The 16,427-nt window shown below is 44.0% G+C and overlaps 2 protein-coding genes across 3 annotated transcripts; both read left to right on the plus strand.

Annotated features, from left to right (window-relative positions):
- The first annotated feature begins 3,184 nt into the window (after positions 1-3,184).
- LOC115730250 (beta-amyrin synthase-like) lies at positions 3,185-9,949 on the plus strand. Its single transcript, XM_030660872.2, has 18 exons — positions 3,185-3,537; positions 5,778-5,966; positions 6,094-6,183; positions 6,305-6,502; positions 6,615-6,693; positions 6,845-7,011; positions 7,102-7,290; positions 7,397-7,510; positions 7,630-7,749; positions 7,858-7,980; positions 8,067-8,165; positions 8,327-8,383; positions 8,479-8,525; positions 8,609-8,752; positions 8,853-9,030; positions 9,168-9,242; positions 9,332-9,415; positions 9,514-9,949. Exons 1-18 carry the CDS (start codon positions 3,337-3,339, stop codon positions 9,637-9,639), a joined length of 2,280 nt encoding a protein of 759 aa, XP_030516732.1. The 5' UTR covers positions 3,185-3,336; the 3' UTR covers positions 9,640-9,949.
- A 1,571-nt stretch (positions 9,950-11,520) lies between these two features.
- LOC115730266 (BTB/POZ domain and ankyrin repeat-containing protein NPR1-like) lies at positions 11,521-16,281 on the plus strand. 2 transcript variants are annotated; one of them, XM_048271011.1, is made up of 4 exons: positions 11,521-12,785; positions 13,236-13,998; positions 14,589-14,777; positions 15,377-15,962. In XM_048271011.1, exons 1-4 carry the CDS (start codon positions 12,249-12,251, stop codon positions 15,643-15,645), a joined length of 1,758 nt encoding a protein of 585 aa, XP_048126968.1. In that variant the 5' UTR covers positions 11,521-12,248; the 3' UTR covers positions 15,646-15,962. The 2 variants fall into 2 exon arrangements, with proteins under 2 accessions (XP_048126968.1, XP_048126969.1); XM_048271012.1 differs by having other exon boundaries at positions 11,525-12,785; positions 15,817-16,281.
- Positions 16,282-16,427: the final 146 nt, after the last annotated feature.

Here is a 16,427-nt window from a genome sequence, read left to right on the forward strand (position 1 = left end):
AGCTACATTTAGCAAAAGATTTCACGGTAATTAACACATCATACCTCTTCGTTATAGTTGTCAATTGTAAGACATAGAGATTACATATGTACAGTCGCTATTTTTGAGTTCAAGCTCAAACTACTAATAAAATACAAACTTAAATCACAAAATTCCTCCCGCGTCTCGGGAGCGCTGTCCTCTGCAATTCCCGCCGAGGTGGCCCCCAGTACAGCCACCCGCTCGTCGGAGAGCGACACCCCGTGACTTTCTATCGATGAGGAGTATGAATCACATCTCAATAATTTTATGCCTCTACTCAGTTGCTATTAAGAAAAGGCACGAACAAGGAACAAGACAAGCGTGGTCAAAGCACGAGGCTCCATGGAAAAAAAAAAAAGTCCTCGGCACGGCCCAGCAACTTTGAGCTTCTCTCTTGATTGCGACGAAACGTGAGGGCGTATCCAGCAGCGAGTGATGACCCCAAGAGTAAAAAAGAAGAAGAAGTTGATCCGATCATAGAGTAAGAGCGATCTAAGTAATGTTGGATCATACTGTTGGCAAGTTTGACCGGTTGAAACACAGCAGGAATTTTGATTTTATATCTTAACGCGTCGGGCGATTTCTTTGTTTTCATTTGACGAGGATCGAACTTTTCATTGGGCGAAGGTCCAGATGATATCTCATAAGTTTTAAAGGTTTCTCGAGACCCACGAGCCGGAGATAGAGCTGAGTGGTCCAAACAAGGGATTGCCAGCACTCGGCAGGCGATCAAACTTATATACCGTGCGCTTAATCGGGACGCATGCTGAATTTGCTCCTTAACTATCAAGCCAATCGGTAGCATCACGGGTTAATCATTTGGAAAAATACACGTGTCGTCTCTTTTAAGAAGAAATACTGAAATTACACGACAATTTAGGGAGGTGGGTGAGATAAGAGTAGGTCTAATTTTCTATTTTTATCATGCTCGTTCCGTGGATTTATTCGCCACTCCATTTTTTTTTTCAGTCGCACGTATTAATGCTGGCAGGACTTGCTCAAACCGTGAAGGCACCTACCTCCATTAATTTGTAATAATTAATGAAAATGGTGCTCCAGTCAGAAACTTTTGTCCGAAAGTAAAATGCAGAGTTTATGTTGACTCTACCCTTTTATTTGATGGTTCGGTAAACCTTTTCTTATAAAAGAAAAACATCAGTTGTGTGGTAGGGTTCCGACAAGGAAGTAACATGATTGGCTTGACTCATTGGTTTTCTTCATCAAGCTAGACTGATTTAAAGATCATGTATGAACCGAAAAATGTGATAATATAGAGTATCATGATAAAACTTCAGTTTTTAATGCTTGCATTGATAACCTTGTGTAATTCTTTATTTTCAAAGCATTAAGGTTGCTTGGTTTTTAGGTTTTGTCTTCATGCAAATGAATTTATGTTGAGATCCGGTCTTTATTGGCTTAAACTGTTGACAAAACCGAGCTAATAATATGTGTTTGAGGTTCTCAAAACAACCCCCCACCCCAATGAAAATGAGATTCAAGAAACCCTAACTCGAAGAAATTACCTTAAAAAACAGTTACGCTAGTTATATCTTACATGATGACCACATATCATAGGAGAAAATCAAAATGTAATACATCCGTTCGTCGAAATTATTTAGTTTGATCGATGACCCGGCATTTCATGATTGCACGCGACGGAGCTGACAACCCCGATTTTCTGTACCATCCTGGCTGTTGATCTTTTCGAACTTCAGGGGAGGAGTGACTCCCATAAAGGACTACTTATCTGCCAAACGGTGTGGTTGATATTTATTGGCCATCTTCTTAGGCAAAGCCATAAATATCGTTTAGTTTTCAATCGATCTTTCCTCGTGACTTGTGAGGACAAAGATGGAAAAGTCGATTCTTAACGGTGCCGATTTACGTTGGTGCGTGCCAAGTATAGATGATGATATCAAGGGCTTAAATGCAAAGAAAAGATATATATATATATATATATATATATATATATAATTGTCATAAAAATCCTAAATCTAATAGGTTTACAATTTTTTTCATAATTTTTCATATAATACATATATTTATAAAATATACACACGTGCATACATAAATACACGCACCAGATAACAATATTTGTCGCGTACGCAAGTACATATATACCCTTTCTTGTTTTGAATAATATACAAAAGTAGAGTCCACTATCTACGACCTTCCTTCCAACTAGGTGCCGCTTCCTGGCTTTCGTTGTGCCCAAAGGCCACCGAGAAAAGTTGGAAGAAAAAAACAGCATCAAAGTGAATTAAACACGTTGTACATTCTAGTTTAATTTTTTAGGTCAGTCTTCCTAATATTGTATCAGACATAGGTACTATCTCCGATTATTTCGCATATGAGGGGCCCCCCTCGTCAAATTGCACAAGTCATTCTTAATTCAGCCTCAACGTGAGAGTGGTCTATACGCTTTTTATGTCCTGCATCACTTGTTTGCGGAGCTCATATGATGTTATATCCCACTTTGTTTGTCTACATGCTCTTTATATACGTACAATCTTTGTCTGCCTAATGACTTAAATTTTTTGAGGTGGACCTTCTGATTAGCACCAAGCGAGTCGATTTAGAAAATGAGAAGCATAATTCATACTAAATAGGAAGACATAATCCTAAGAGGATATTAGAGCTCCTTTTATTCAGAGAAAATTTGCATCGGATGAAATAACTAGTCAATCGAAAACGTTTTCATTATCGACGACAATTTACGCTTGAATACTTTTGTGGGTGATGGAACTATTTTATTTTTATTATTTTTATTCAGCTTCGCAAGCAACACAAACAATCGCTTTTAACAAAATATTTTTTCAGATCATTCATTCATTCGCGACCAAGATTGAAGGACAATACGGAAAATTAAAGGAGGAAACAGTTGACATTGCTTTTTTCCATATCGCTTTTTACTCTCTGCATTATATTCCTTTTTTTTTGTTTTTGTCTTTTTTTGCGTTTGTTGGGGGTGGGGTTGTCTGAAATTATTAGTTGCCACCAACGACCCTTTATTTTCTCTATTTGAAATCGCAGCTTGTGTTCAAACAGAGGCTACTATACACTTTCGTTTCTATTTGATATAATACTAACGTGAAAGTTTCCAAAGTGCGACGAGGTTCATTAAAACTCCCCGGCTTATATAAAGGCCCTCCCCCCCGCTTCGCTATCTTCATCGAAACTCCACCCGCTCTTCACTTTCCTCCTCCTTTTTCTTGCTGGTTGGTGATCTCCTGAGATCAAGTTCCGGCTCGATCTCTCGGAACCCTAATTCTTGTTCGCTCGACTTACGTTCACAAGAGAAAAAAAAAAAGCAAGATGTGGAAGCTGAAGATCGGAGAGGGAGCGAACGACCCCAACCTGTTCAGCCTGAACAACTTCGCGGGGCGTCAAATATGGGAGTTCGACCCGGAGGCCGGCACCCCGGAGGAGCGGGCCGAGGTCGAGGCCGCCCGCCAGAACTTCTACGACAACCGCTTCAAGGTCCGCCCCAGCTCCGACCTCCTCTGGCGCTTCCAGGTATACACACTCTTTCCTTCTCCTCTCTCTTCGAGCCGTGCTTGTGTGCACTCGGCCCGCATGCCTTCTTCGTCTCGTTGACGGCGGCAATCTAAAAGCTCGGGATGCATACCGGCGAAGAACAATCTTTCGTTCTAGCCTCTATCAGCGTTTTCCTCGCTGCCGGCGAACAGTCATAGGCAGTAGTAATCTCCGATCAAAGAACTCGTTCGTCTTTTGGACGTTTGCCTCCCCCCTCTAGAGTTCCATTTCTTTCGTTTTCCGTTTCGACGGATGGCCAGTCTTGAGAAACTTAATACGATCAAGACCTTCGATAGCTACCCTTGTGCATGTATTGTGACCATAACAACATGTCTCGTTCCTCACTGGTTCACGAGCCACGTACCGCTTTGTCCATGTCTTCATCTACCTTTGGCCATAATACGTGTTGGGTGGGGGACCATGCTGTTGATCTCATTAATTTTGTGGTCTCCACGCATGAGCTATATAAATGGCGAGGACTACACTTTATGGAGAAAATATCTCAATACCTCAGAGAACAATAACGTCCGTTCATTTCGTCTGAAGTCCTCCGAAATACATATGACCGAGGTCGATTGGAGCCAAACTTATCGTGTCGAAAACAATGAGATGCTGCCTTTATTTGCTCGGTCACCCGATTTGTTTGGATGCTTAATTTGTCCTCAAGGTTTGAACTTCAGTGAAATGAAGATCAACTCATCGCCATGTAAACCAAAACACTAGTCCGCAAGGAGGAGAGCTAGGGTTAAAGAAAAGGATCTGGTCATTCTGATCAAAGTCACCAACGATGGCTGGATGGTAACAAAAAAACGGACCCTTCGATTTTGACTCGCAAAACTCTAAATTGGTCCAAAGGAATTTTTTTTTTTTTTTGGAGGGGAGGGGGGTCGATAGTCCAAAGGAAATTCAAAGGCCGTAAAAATTGTTTCATCGGTTCCCCAAATCACTAAACCACTTAAAAAAAAAAAAAGACATCATGTTGTTTTTCCAAGCTGTAATATTAATTTATTATCGTCATGTCATGCGTCATAGAGATTTGGAAAGAACAATATAGCACGACAAGTCAAAGGGAAATGCTCTGTGAATTTGACACGTGGCCCCCCGCAGTTCTCTCTCTCTCTCTCTCCTTTTCCAAGTCAACATTGCACCACGCAATATTTTCGACATGCAAGAACAGCTGACCGCTCACCAGTCGCACGTGGGGCTCTCGACCCATTTCGCTGTTGCTTCATCCCCGCCACGTGCATAAAATCATTTTGCCACGATTCTTAAGAAACCCAAGAAGGGGGGGTAAAAGATCGTACTTTTTGGTAATTTCCGACGGCGGATGTCACTCAAGCCATGAGTCCGATGTTCTTGTCTTGTTCGATGAAGCAACCCTTTTTTTTTTTGTTTGACTTTCCGCAAGCCGGCCTTTTCTCTTCTCTTCTCTTTGTTCACAAGAAACGAAAAAGAAAACCGAGCCTTTGAGTTTGGACGCTCTCCCTTTTTCACCAACCGACACCTTCACACTTGCGTGAGCTCGGGCACCTTCCCTGGATTTCGCCCTTGCTTCTAAACATGGTCCAAAACAGGGGGACAAAAAATTAAGAAGATTAGGGAAATAAAGATTTTCGTGTTGGCGTGGCTTTTCGATATTTAATGACGGATTTGTCAACGTAATCCTCCGAGCACGACGCGGGCCCGCACCTGATTGGTTAAAGTCCAAGATGGTACGCGGCCCGGGAAAAAAAAAGAAAGGAGCAATTCGGACGCCATCTAAATTGTTTATTGAGCGTTAAGACCAAGATGGGCGTTGCTCAGATTCTTGTGATCAAAATGTTTGATTGCTGTTGCAGCAGCAGCAGCCGCCGTGTCGGCTAATCATTCTCTCAGGATTAGCTTAAAAACTGTTCTCGGCGTGGACCGACGCCGTATGACTATCTGTATGGATATAATACACACGGCGTCAGAGCACTTTAGATTTCCATCTGGACCTTGGGTTTTAAGTGGGTCCAGGGTTTAAATATCAGGACATCAGACGGTCAAGATTTATTTATATTTTTGCACTACACTTCCTGGGCCCACCAGGACCTGTATAACTAGATCGAGCCCACTGTGCCTACTGGGCGTCCGTTGACTTTTGATTTTTTTCAACGTCCCTTTTTTTTTTTTTTTTGGTCGGACAATGTCCAATTAATTTGGCCCTTTCTTTTTTTTTTTGTTAACCCCGTTTGCAGTACCTGAGGGAGAAGAACTTCAAGCAGACGATCCCTCCGGTGAAGATCGAGGACGGCGAGGAGATCACCTATGAGAAGGCGACCGCCGCCGTCCGGCGTTCCGTCAGCTTCTGGTCGGTTCTGCAGTCCAGCCATGGCCACTGGCCTGCCGAGAACGCTGGCCCCATCGCCTTCTACTTCCCTCCCCTGGTGATTATCCGTCGACCGATTGGTTTCTTCGGCCAGAACGACTCGCGTCGTAAAGTCGTACCTTTTTTATTTTTTCTGTTTTAATTGTTCATTGTGATGATCGGAACTGGGATTCGCGATTTTGCAGGTCATGAGTCTGTACGTGACCGGATATCTCAACACCGTTTTCCATGCCGAGCATCGCAGGGAGATCCTCCGCTACATTTACTACCATCAGGTAACGTCGAACATCTGAGACCGAACCGCCTCTGTTTTACGAGGTTATTAAAGCTGTTAGATATGGATTAAGACTGTTACATCAAACTTAAATTGCTGAAAATGATTGGTGTGTGTTGCAGAACGAAGATGGTGGCTGGGGATTGCACATTGAAGGCCACAGTACGATGATCGGGACGGTCCTCAACTATGTCTGCATGCGTCTCCTGGGTGAAGGTCCCGATGGAGGCCTCGACAATGCTTGTGAGAGAGGGAGGAAGTGGATCCTCGACCATGGCAGTGCCACCAAAACCGCCTCCTGGGGAAAAACTTGGCTCGCGGTACTTTTAAATGCTTCATCATGATTAAATCTACAACGACTTCGTTCCGTTTGAGCGAAATTGCATAATTGCACTGGTTTTTAACGGTTGGACTTGGACATCTTCTTTGTAGATCATTGGCTGTTATGAATGGGTTGGATCCCACCCAATGCCCCCAGAGTTTTGGGACTTCCCTTCATTCATGAGTCCAGGTATGCAACTTGCTCGGCTTAATGCCCGAACGAACTTTCTTATACTCTGCCTCTGACAAGAGGGTTCTGTTTTCTTCTATTTGATGCTGAATTGGCTTTGACCGAGGCTTGCTTGTTCTGATTCTTGTTTGCGCCGTAACCTTTATTGCAGCACAAATGTTCTGCTACTGCCGCCTGACTTACATGCCCATGTCGTACCTCTACGGGAAGAAGTTTGTCGGTCCCATCACCCCTCTCATCAAGCAAATCAGAGAAGAAATCTACAACGAACCTTATGATCAGATCTCGTGGTGGAGAATCCGCCACTTATGTGCAGCAGTAAGTTCGATAGATCACTTGCTTTGTCAAGTGATCAAATTGTGATGTAATCACACGGGTGTTCTGAATGGATTCCGATGGTTGTTTCAGGAAGATGCACACTATCCTCACACGAAATTGCAGACCCTCATGTGGGACGCTCTCTACTTTGGCACCGAGCCTCTTCTCAAGTGGTGGCCATTCAAGAAGATTAGGGATGTTGCCATTCGGAAAACGATGGAGCACATTCATTATGAGGATGAAAACAGCAGATACATTACCATCGGTTGTGTGGAAAAGGTAATGCCAGTACCAAGAATAAAAGAGTTGAACAGTTTCTGATAAGTTAATGCGCAACGACACGTATGGTGTTTCTAATACTCTGCTATCCAATTATGTTGAACAGCCACTGATGATGCTTGCTTGTTGGGTTGAGGATCCAAATGGGGAAGCTTTTAAGAAGCATCTAGCCAGAGTCCCAGATTATGTCTGGGTTGGGGAAGATGGAATTAAGATGCAGGTTTGTCTTTATAGCTACCGAAAACAGAGCCATCAAAAGCAAATCTTTAGCCTTTTGGTTTCTTAACATTAAAAAGCTAATCAATTTGTCGAGAGTTTAACACTTTCCGATTGTTGCAGAGCTTTGGAAGTCAAGTGTGGGATTGTGGTCTCAGCCTTCAAGCGTTGCTTGCTAGCGATCTCATTGATGAAGTTGGCCCCATCCTTAAGAAAGGACATGAATTTCTGAAGGACTCTCAGGTGTGTTTTAGTCCTTGAGCTATTTCTTCAAAATAGTTGAGGAGTTCACTCACCTTCTCTCGTTAATCATAAATTTGACTGAAACTGTTTTGTCTGTAATTGGAAAAGATCGACCGAAACCCCTCTGGCGACTTGAAGAAAATGTACCGTCACATTTCCAAAGGAGCATGGGCTTTCTCAGACAAAGATCATGGATGGCAAGTTTCAGATTGCACAGCAGAAAGCATGAAGGTGGACAATTTTTTTCTCCAGTGTTCAGGTTGAATACTGGACTTCATCCAATTGGCTATTCCTAACCGAGTTCTCTTTCATTCCAGTGTCTCCTACTTTTTGCTATGATGCCGCCGGAAATTGTTGGAGAAAGGATGGAACCTGAAAAGCTATATGATGCTGTCAATGTTATCCTCTCTCTACAGGTAATAAGTGAGTTACATTGCAATTGACAACTGATCCATGTTTAAGAAGGGGAAGGAGCATGTGTGAAAGTTAGAAAGTTCTGCTTAATCCTCCATAGTCCTCTGTCTGAGGACATTGGACATGCGTCAGTGTCGCTAATAAGTATCGACAAATTGTACAGAACAAGAATGGTGGTATGTCAGCCTGGGAGCCATCAGGAGCTGGATCATGGCTAGAGGTATTTGCTCGATTTTCTTAAATTTTCCTTTCAAATTTCTTAGGGGTTCCCTGGCTATCGGATAGTAATCTTTCTTCTACTTGTTTCTACTTCAGTTGCTTAACCCAGTGGAGTTTCTTGAGGACCTCGTCATTGAGTACGAGTAAGTAAAGTATAGACCTCCATACATTGTGGATTGTCTTTGGCTTTGTGACTTACTCTGATGATTAATCAAATTTGATATAGGTACGTGGAGTGTACTTCATCTTCAATCCAGGCACTACTTCTGTTTAGGAAGTTACACCCTGGGCACAGGAAGAAGGAGATCGACAGGTTCATTGTGACTGCTACTCAATTCATTCTAGACATTCAAAAGCCCGACGGTTCGTGGTATGTTTTATCTCTGGATCATTAGATGTGTGAAAATTTTACCAGTTTAGGGTTAGAAATGGTCCAACGGAGATAAACTCAATGACAACCCCTCATGCAGGTATGGCAATTGGGGCATTTGCTTCATTTATGGCACTTGGTTTGCGCTGGTTGCCCTGGAGGCCGTCGGCAAGACTTACGAGAACTGTGAAGCAGTGCGCAGAGGGGTTGAATTTCTGCTCGACGCTCAGAATGAAGATGGCGGTTGGGGAGAGAGCTACCTTTCATGCCCCACAAAGGTTGTTTTCAGTCAGTTTCCTCTTCAAATCAGTAATTCGTCTGTGTCTGTCTGTCTGTCTCTATTTCCCAGTGTTCGGACAGTTTGTTCCATCACTTCTCTTTGACTAACCGGATCATTTTGTGTTCTTTGTTGCAGGTTTACAAGCCTCTTGGTCACACAAACTTGATACATACGTCACTGGCTATAATGGGTTTGATCCATGCTGGGCAGGTCAGTTCTTAAACCGCAATGGAAGCGTTATAAACTTTTTGCAGTTACTCCAGAACAAAAATTGACATTTGTGGTGATGCTTTGATTAGGTCGAGAGAGATCCCACACCTATTCACCGTGGCGCAAAGATCCTGATCAATGGTCAACTGGATGATGGTGATTTCCCTCAACAGGTACGTCTCAGTCTCATTAAATTTACAGCGTTTGGAGAAACTATAAATGGAAAATATCAGTGACATTCAATTGCTGACATGCTTCTTTACGTTGGCAGGAGCTGATGGGTGTCTTCATGAGGAACTGCATGTTGCACTACTCGGCCTACAGAAACATCTTCCCCACCTGGGCCCTCGCGGAGTACCGCCACTTCGTTCCCTTGCCTTCTTCCAAAGGAAACTAGATCGACCCGTGCCATCGATGGCATGGCAAGCACGAGCGGAAGCCCAATAAACAGAGTCAAAGTCACGTCTTCATGTATAGGTGTTCATGTGTTTCAGTGTAAATCTGGCCCGACATAACCTTAAGCTCCCCCACAAGATGCAATGTCTGAGTTTCCCTTATTTTACTACTAGTATCGTTGTCATGTCCTCCATGGACCCTCTCTCTCAAAGTGGGAAGTCAAACCAAAGAGAGAGGCGTCTTCTTCTTGTAAGCGAGATGAATATTCTTTTTTCCTTGGAAAATGAAAAATAACTAGATTTCCTGTGGAATATTTCGTGCTCTGTTTTGACTCGTCTTTAATGAGCCTGAGCCTGGGCCTGAGCCTGAGCCTGAGCCTGAGCCAGAGCCAGAGCCAGATCACTCTTACGCTGACCTTTGATTGAACCCCGCCTCGTATTTATGCAAAACCATCGTCAAAATCACTTCACTGACCTCCACAAACACCACCATCAAAATCGGCAAAAAGATGGCGGAGGAACAAGAAAATCACAGACCCGACACGCCCGTGATCATCGCCATGAAAGGCCACCCAGGCACCGGCAAGTCCACCCTCGCTCGCGCCCTGTCCTCCGCCCTCAAGATCCCCCTCCTCGACAAGGACGACGTCCGCGACTGCACTTTCGCCCTGCAACAGCGGCACCAGCCCCCGGACGGACTCCTCAACGACCTCGCCTACGACGTCCTCTTCGCCGTCGCCGCCACCCAGCTCTCCAACGGCCTCTCCGTCGTCGTCGACTCGCCCCTCTCCCGCCGGGCCCACCTGGACCGCCTGGTCCGGCTGGCGTCGTCCCACGGGGCGCGGGTCGCGGTCGTCGAGTGCAGGCCAGGCGACGAGGTCGAGTGGCGGCGGCGGCTGGAGGCGCGGCGAGACGGGGGGAGCTGGCACAAGCCGACCACGTGGCGGGACATGGAGAGGCTCCTCGAGGCGTACGGCGGGTGCACGGAGTACGACCTCGGCGGCGTCCCCAGGCTGGTGGTGGACACGACGAGGGAAGGGGAGGGCGGGGTGGAGGCGGTGGCGGAGTTCGTGGCCGACGTTCGCGCGGGCCGGTGGGGTGGGAGCGCCGCGCGTGAGGAGTGATGCGCGCGTTTAAGGTACTTGGACGTGGGGACGAATTATTTGCGTCCGTCGGATCCGGATGAGAGTTCAACGGCGGTGATCATCCAGGGGGGGTGGTCTTTGGGTGGAAGCCCATCGAACCAACGACAATGAATTGTCTTAGAAGACAGAAATCATTGTAAATGTGAAATAATATCCGTTCGCGTTTGTAATGTAAAGACCAGTCGATCTCGATTCACGGCACCATTTTTTTTGCTTCTGTTATAACTTTGATTGAACGACTTTATTGTTGTTAACACGAGTCCGTTTATTTCGATTTTACAGCCTATACATATTCTAAAATGGGCACGACATAGCTAAATGATTAATAAATTTATTTACACTACAAAAATCTCGAACGAATTTCCCGTTCTCGAATCCTGCAAATCTCATTTTTTTTTTTAATTTGGCATCATCATAGATTCACGATGTAAAGTCTGCAAAAGGATGTTTTTTTCATATATGCATATATTTTGTGTCTTCTATGAAAATCTCAAACGGTTTTGCCATTTTCAAGTTCTGCAAATCTCGTTTTCTTAATTCGCCATGATGATCATAGCGTAAAATCTGCAAAAGGGTGTTTTTTCATCGATGGATATATTTTTTCCTTGTTTGCCACGTATGAAAGTGGAAACCATTCGACCAAAAAAATGAAAAAAATGAAAAAATTGAAACCTTTTTGCGTCGGACCGCGTTCTGTGAAAAAGAAAATGAAGGGGGGAGAGGCAGAGTTGGTGCTGATTGGTCGTTACGCTTGCTTACGAGCTAAAAGATGGCGAAGTCGGTTTGTTCTTCCTCCTGAGTCAACCGCGTTGGACCAGAGCTGGAAGAGAGAACGAAGCCGCCCCCACAGCACTCGCTTCCCTTCCCTTCTTCCTCCTCCTCCTCTTCTTCTTCTTCTTCTTTTGACTTTCTTCTGATTTCAGAATCACCACCACCACCCCCTCTCTCTCTCTCTCTCTCCCCATTCACACGCTCCTACTCGGAGCTCGCTTCTCCATCTCCTCAGCAACGTGCTTATATCCGACAATCCTCGCGATCTCGCGGTCCGTGGGGTTCCTTCTGTGCCTCCATCCGATCCTTCGTCTGAACGATCTTCCTATTTCGAAGCACGAGGTTGTGTGGAGGTTTTGACTCCCTCTTTGTTGCACGCTCAGTGTGAGGAGTTGCTTCACTAGGTGATTTCGAGCTCTCGTGTTGTTGTTACTTCTTGTCTTCTCTTTTGACGAACAGGTAATCATTTTAAGTTGTTGAAGTGATTCATTGGGACGAAGGGTCTGTCGCTGATTCTTTTGATGTCTGTGATCGCTGGAGTATTTGGGCAAATAAAATTGCCGTCTGGGTGTGCTTAGTGTCTCTGAGATGTTCTTATAAGGATACCCTTTTTGGCGTTCGTGGCTAGAAATCGCGAGACTTGTATATGTATTGAGACTATTGGAAGGATTACTGATATCTAGTCTTTAAAGTTAATGGATAATGGGAATGAACTGTCTTCGCCATCGTCTTATTTGTCAAATGGGTCTACCGATCACGACGTGTTGGTTCCTGCCATGAATCTAGAGTCAGGCAATGCCCTTGATCTTCTGAGTTTGAGCAAGCTCAGCAGTAGCCTCGAGAAGCTACTGGTTGGTGCCGATTACAACTACAGTGATGTGGAAATAGTGGTTGAGGGCATCTCTGTGGGAGTCCACAGGTGCTTGTTGGCAGCTCGGAGTCGGTTCTTTCACGAGCTTTTCAAGAAGGGAAATGGCAATAATGCAGGGGAAGGAAAACCGAGGTATCTCATGTCGGAGATGGTAAGCAATGGTCGTGTTGGATATGAGGCTTTCGATGTTTTGTTGAGTTACATATACACGGGAAAGCTGAAGCCATTTCCAGCGACGGTGTCAACATGTGTGGACAGCAGTTGCACGCATGACGCGTGCCTCCCTGCTATTAACTATGCCGTGGAGTTGATGTATGCCTCGGCCACTTTTCAGATAAAAGAGTTCGTGATGCTTATTCAGGTATTTCAAGGGTCTGGATTGATTTTTTCCTTTTGCTGCCTGGATTAATTACTGTTATAAATATATCTTTCCGATCTGTACACAGGCTGGTCTGCAGTAGCTTCTATAGGAAAGTTGATTTCATGTCGCGATGGTCTGGTAATTTTTGTAGGGACAGATTGCAAATTAATAAGATTTATCTTGGGTGGCTAGATTGTTGGATGCACATCAGGACAAATTAGATGGGAAACTGACACAAGGAAGTTTCTTTGAATGTGAATTCTTTTCACAGAAGCTGCGCTGAAAACTCTGTGTTCATCTCTAGTTTCAAGTGGCAAGCTAGAATAGGAAAGTAAGGGCAAATGCTGAAGACTGATTCAGAATTCAGATAATATTTTCGTTTCTGAAAATATGTTTGCCAGTAGTTTGTTAGCAGATCTAATCAAGCTTGGTTGACCCATATTTTTGCAGCGTCGTCTTTTCTACTTTGTCAAGGAGGCTGCGGTGGAAGATGTCGTCCCCATACTTGTGGTTGCTTCCGACTTCCAGTTAAACGAGCTACTCTCGTGCTGCATCGAAAGAGTTGCAGGATCTCATATGGACAGCATTGTGTTAGAAAAGGCGCTTCCTCATGAGGTTTATACTAAAATAAAAGTACAACGTGACAAATTTGGCAGGGCTGCTGAACCAATGGTAACTGACGTGAATCCCTTGCTGGAAAAGAAAATCAAGCAGGTCCACAGAGCTTTGGACTCTGATGATGTCGAATTGGTCAGGCGTCTCTTACATGAATCGAATGTCACTCTCGATGATGCTTTTGCTCTTCACTACGCCACTGCTTTCTGTGATCCCAAGGTTTTCAAGGAGGTGCTTGGTCTAGGATTGGCTGATCTTAACCTCAAGGATTCTCAAGGATACACAGTGCTTCATCTGGCTGCGAGGCGAAAGGCACCGTCTATTTTAATGGCTCTGCTGGCTAAGGGTGCCTGTGCAGTGGAAAGAATGTCGGATGTTCAAACAGCTGTTACAATTTGTCGGAGATCGACAAGACCCAAGGATTATAACCAGGAGACAAAACAGGGGCAGGAATCTAACAAAGACCGAATATGCATTGATGTCCTTGAACGGGAGATGCAATGTATTTCAGTGGCTGGTTACATGTCTAATTACGTGTCAATTTCAACAGATGCAACAGCTGATGACATTATGAGGCTTGACTACCTGGCTAGCAGAGGTAAACCCGAGTGCATCAATCATTTACTATTTTTTCTCGAGCTGTTCTTTATTTCTTTGGCACGTTTTGATTTCCTTTTTGGATGTTGAGGAACCTCACCTTATGCATGTAAATATTAGGTGCATAAAATGCACCTGCTAACTTCATGAAAGAATATATGACCCAAAAAAAAAAAAAATCATGAAAGAATAAGGTGTGTACTCAAACTCGGGTTCAATGTTGTTGCCATGAACTTAATGGAAGCATCTTATTGAGGGAATTATGTGCTTTACGATGCCACTCACTTGTTGTGATCCTAAGTGTTTTCCTGTTTTCTATCAGTAGCAGCTGGGTAATGCCTTCACATATTTGTCGGAGAAAAGCTACTCTTATCTTCCAAGATAACTCAAAGAATAAATCTCTTTGAGATTGCATGTGTGTCCAACACTAACTCCATCGACACTTTGGAACTTACGCTACAGTGTTCCGGTTGTGCATTCTTTGCCGTTGCACCCACGTCATCGGTTTGCAGATATAGATTTGATCATCTGAGAGAATACTGGATGTTCTATCTACCTTGTTTTGATCACTGCTTGCTTTCATTGTGGCAGTGAAATTTGCAGGGACGTTTTTTCCTGCTGAAGCCAAGCTGGCTATGGAGATTGCAGATGCAGAGTGGACCTCATTGTATAAAGTTTTAGCATCAAAAAGCTTGAATGGGAAGCAGGTTGATTTGAATGAAGGCCCTGCTTTCTGTGCTAACGAACTCCAATTGAAGCTTCAGGCACTGCGTAGAACAGGTACAAACTGAATTACCGTTTTGTCATCTTTTATGTCCCAAGTTCATAAGAGCGCATGATGTTTTATGTTCTGAGTTCATACAAACGCATGGATCTGTTGAGTAATATAGAGCCTAAAGAGATGCCTACTGTCTATGTTTCCTGAACGACATTATCTAGAGCGACTCTCTAGTGGTCTTAGTGGACTAATGAAGCTGTTGCTGAAAATTTGGCGAATAGCTTTCAGAACTCAATGCAGTTTCTGGGGTACCAAACTTATTTTGTCATCTCTCCATTGGAAGTGTGGCCCTCCCCATTTCCCCTGCCTCTACGAGCGGTGGAATCCCAATGAGAATGCTTTCGATAGTAGATCCTCAAGGATGGCAATTCCAATTTCAGCCAATCTTGTTTCTTGGATTATCATTGTTCTATTGAGGCTAAGGGCTATTTGCCAATTTAACATGTATTGACATGAAACTGCTTAATTTTGGTCTTTGAGCGGTGCTGTACTTTTCATGTCCACATAAAGTCTCACTCACCAGTCCCTAGGTTGACATGTTATATAATCAGATATATTAGGAAAGCCACCATTGCTGACAATGGAATTACAGACATTTAAGGCATACTCAAGATGTCTGCGTGCAAGATTATTCTTATGGATTGGTTTCTTACTAAACCCTGGATGATGTCTGCAAATGATTTGGAATTCTGTGTACATGCTCTCGACAGATGTGTATATCCACGTCTTATGAACATAACCAGCCCAAAGCATTTCTCTAGCTTGTGGCTTTTAGTTTGTAAACTGTACAATGCTGATAGACATCTGTTTTGCTACGCAATAAGCACCATGAAAAGCATTCAAAGCTTCTGCACCAAGGTTTTTACCTGAGAAATCTAAACTTTTCAAGGATTATGTTTGTATTCAGTGGGATGATGTAGGCGTGGACTGGACTAGAAGCCTCGTTACAATCTGGAAATTCTAATCTGCTGATTCCTATAACTAAATAAGGCCGTTAGTCATTCTAATACCGACAGCTCATTGAAATTTCTGTGATTGCAGTGGAAATGGGTCGGCGCTATTTCCCTCATTGCTCGGATGTTCTCGACAACTTCCTGGACGAGGTTCCCGACGATTTCTTCCTTGAAAAGGGCACATCTGAAGAGAAGAGGAATAAAAAGGCGCGCTTCATGGAACTGAAGGAAGAGGTCCAGAAGGCTGTATGCAAGGACATGGCCGAGAACAAGAAATCAGGTTGGCTCTCCGCTTCGTCATCCTCATCTTCTCCGAGACAAAGGATAAAGAAAAAGTGAACTTGGTACATGATCAGAATTTGCAAGAATCTGGGTGGAGAGAGAGCATTCTTTTGGAAGAGCGAAAGTCTTGCCTTTTTGTGGTAACACGGTAACTCTGGACGTACCTTGCAAAACAGTGCTTGCCCTGTAAATTATGTAGGAAATATCGGTGACTGGAGAAGAGAAATGGTGATTCTAGCTATTGTCCTCATATGAATCAAATTACATCTGGAAGGACAATCCATGGAGTCGTAGATGAATCGTATCAAACTTTCAGATGGGTCGCTGCTATTGCCCTCAAGAAAGGTTGTAGTCCATGTCCTCGATGGATTGTCCTTTCAGACGTGTTCTTACTTGTAAGAAGAATTTGCCGGATGT

Source organism: Rhodamnia argentea, chromosome 10 (genome assembly GCF_020921035.1).
Source record: "Rhodamnia argentea isolate NSW1041297 chromosome 10, ASM2092103v1, whole genome shotgun sequence".
NCBI classification, from domain to species: Eukaryota; Viridiplantae; Streptophyta; class Magnoliopsida; order Myrtales; family Myrtaceae; genus Rhodamnia; species Rhodamnia argentea.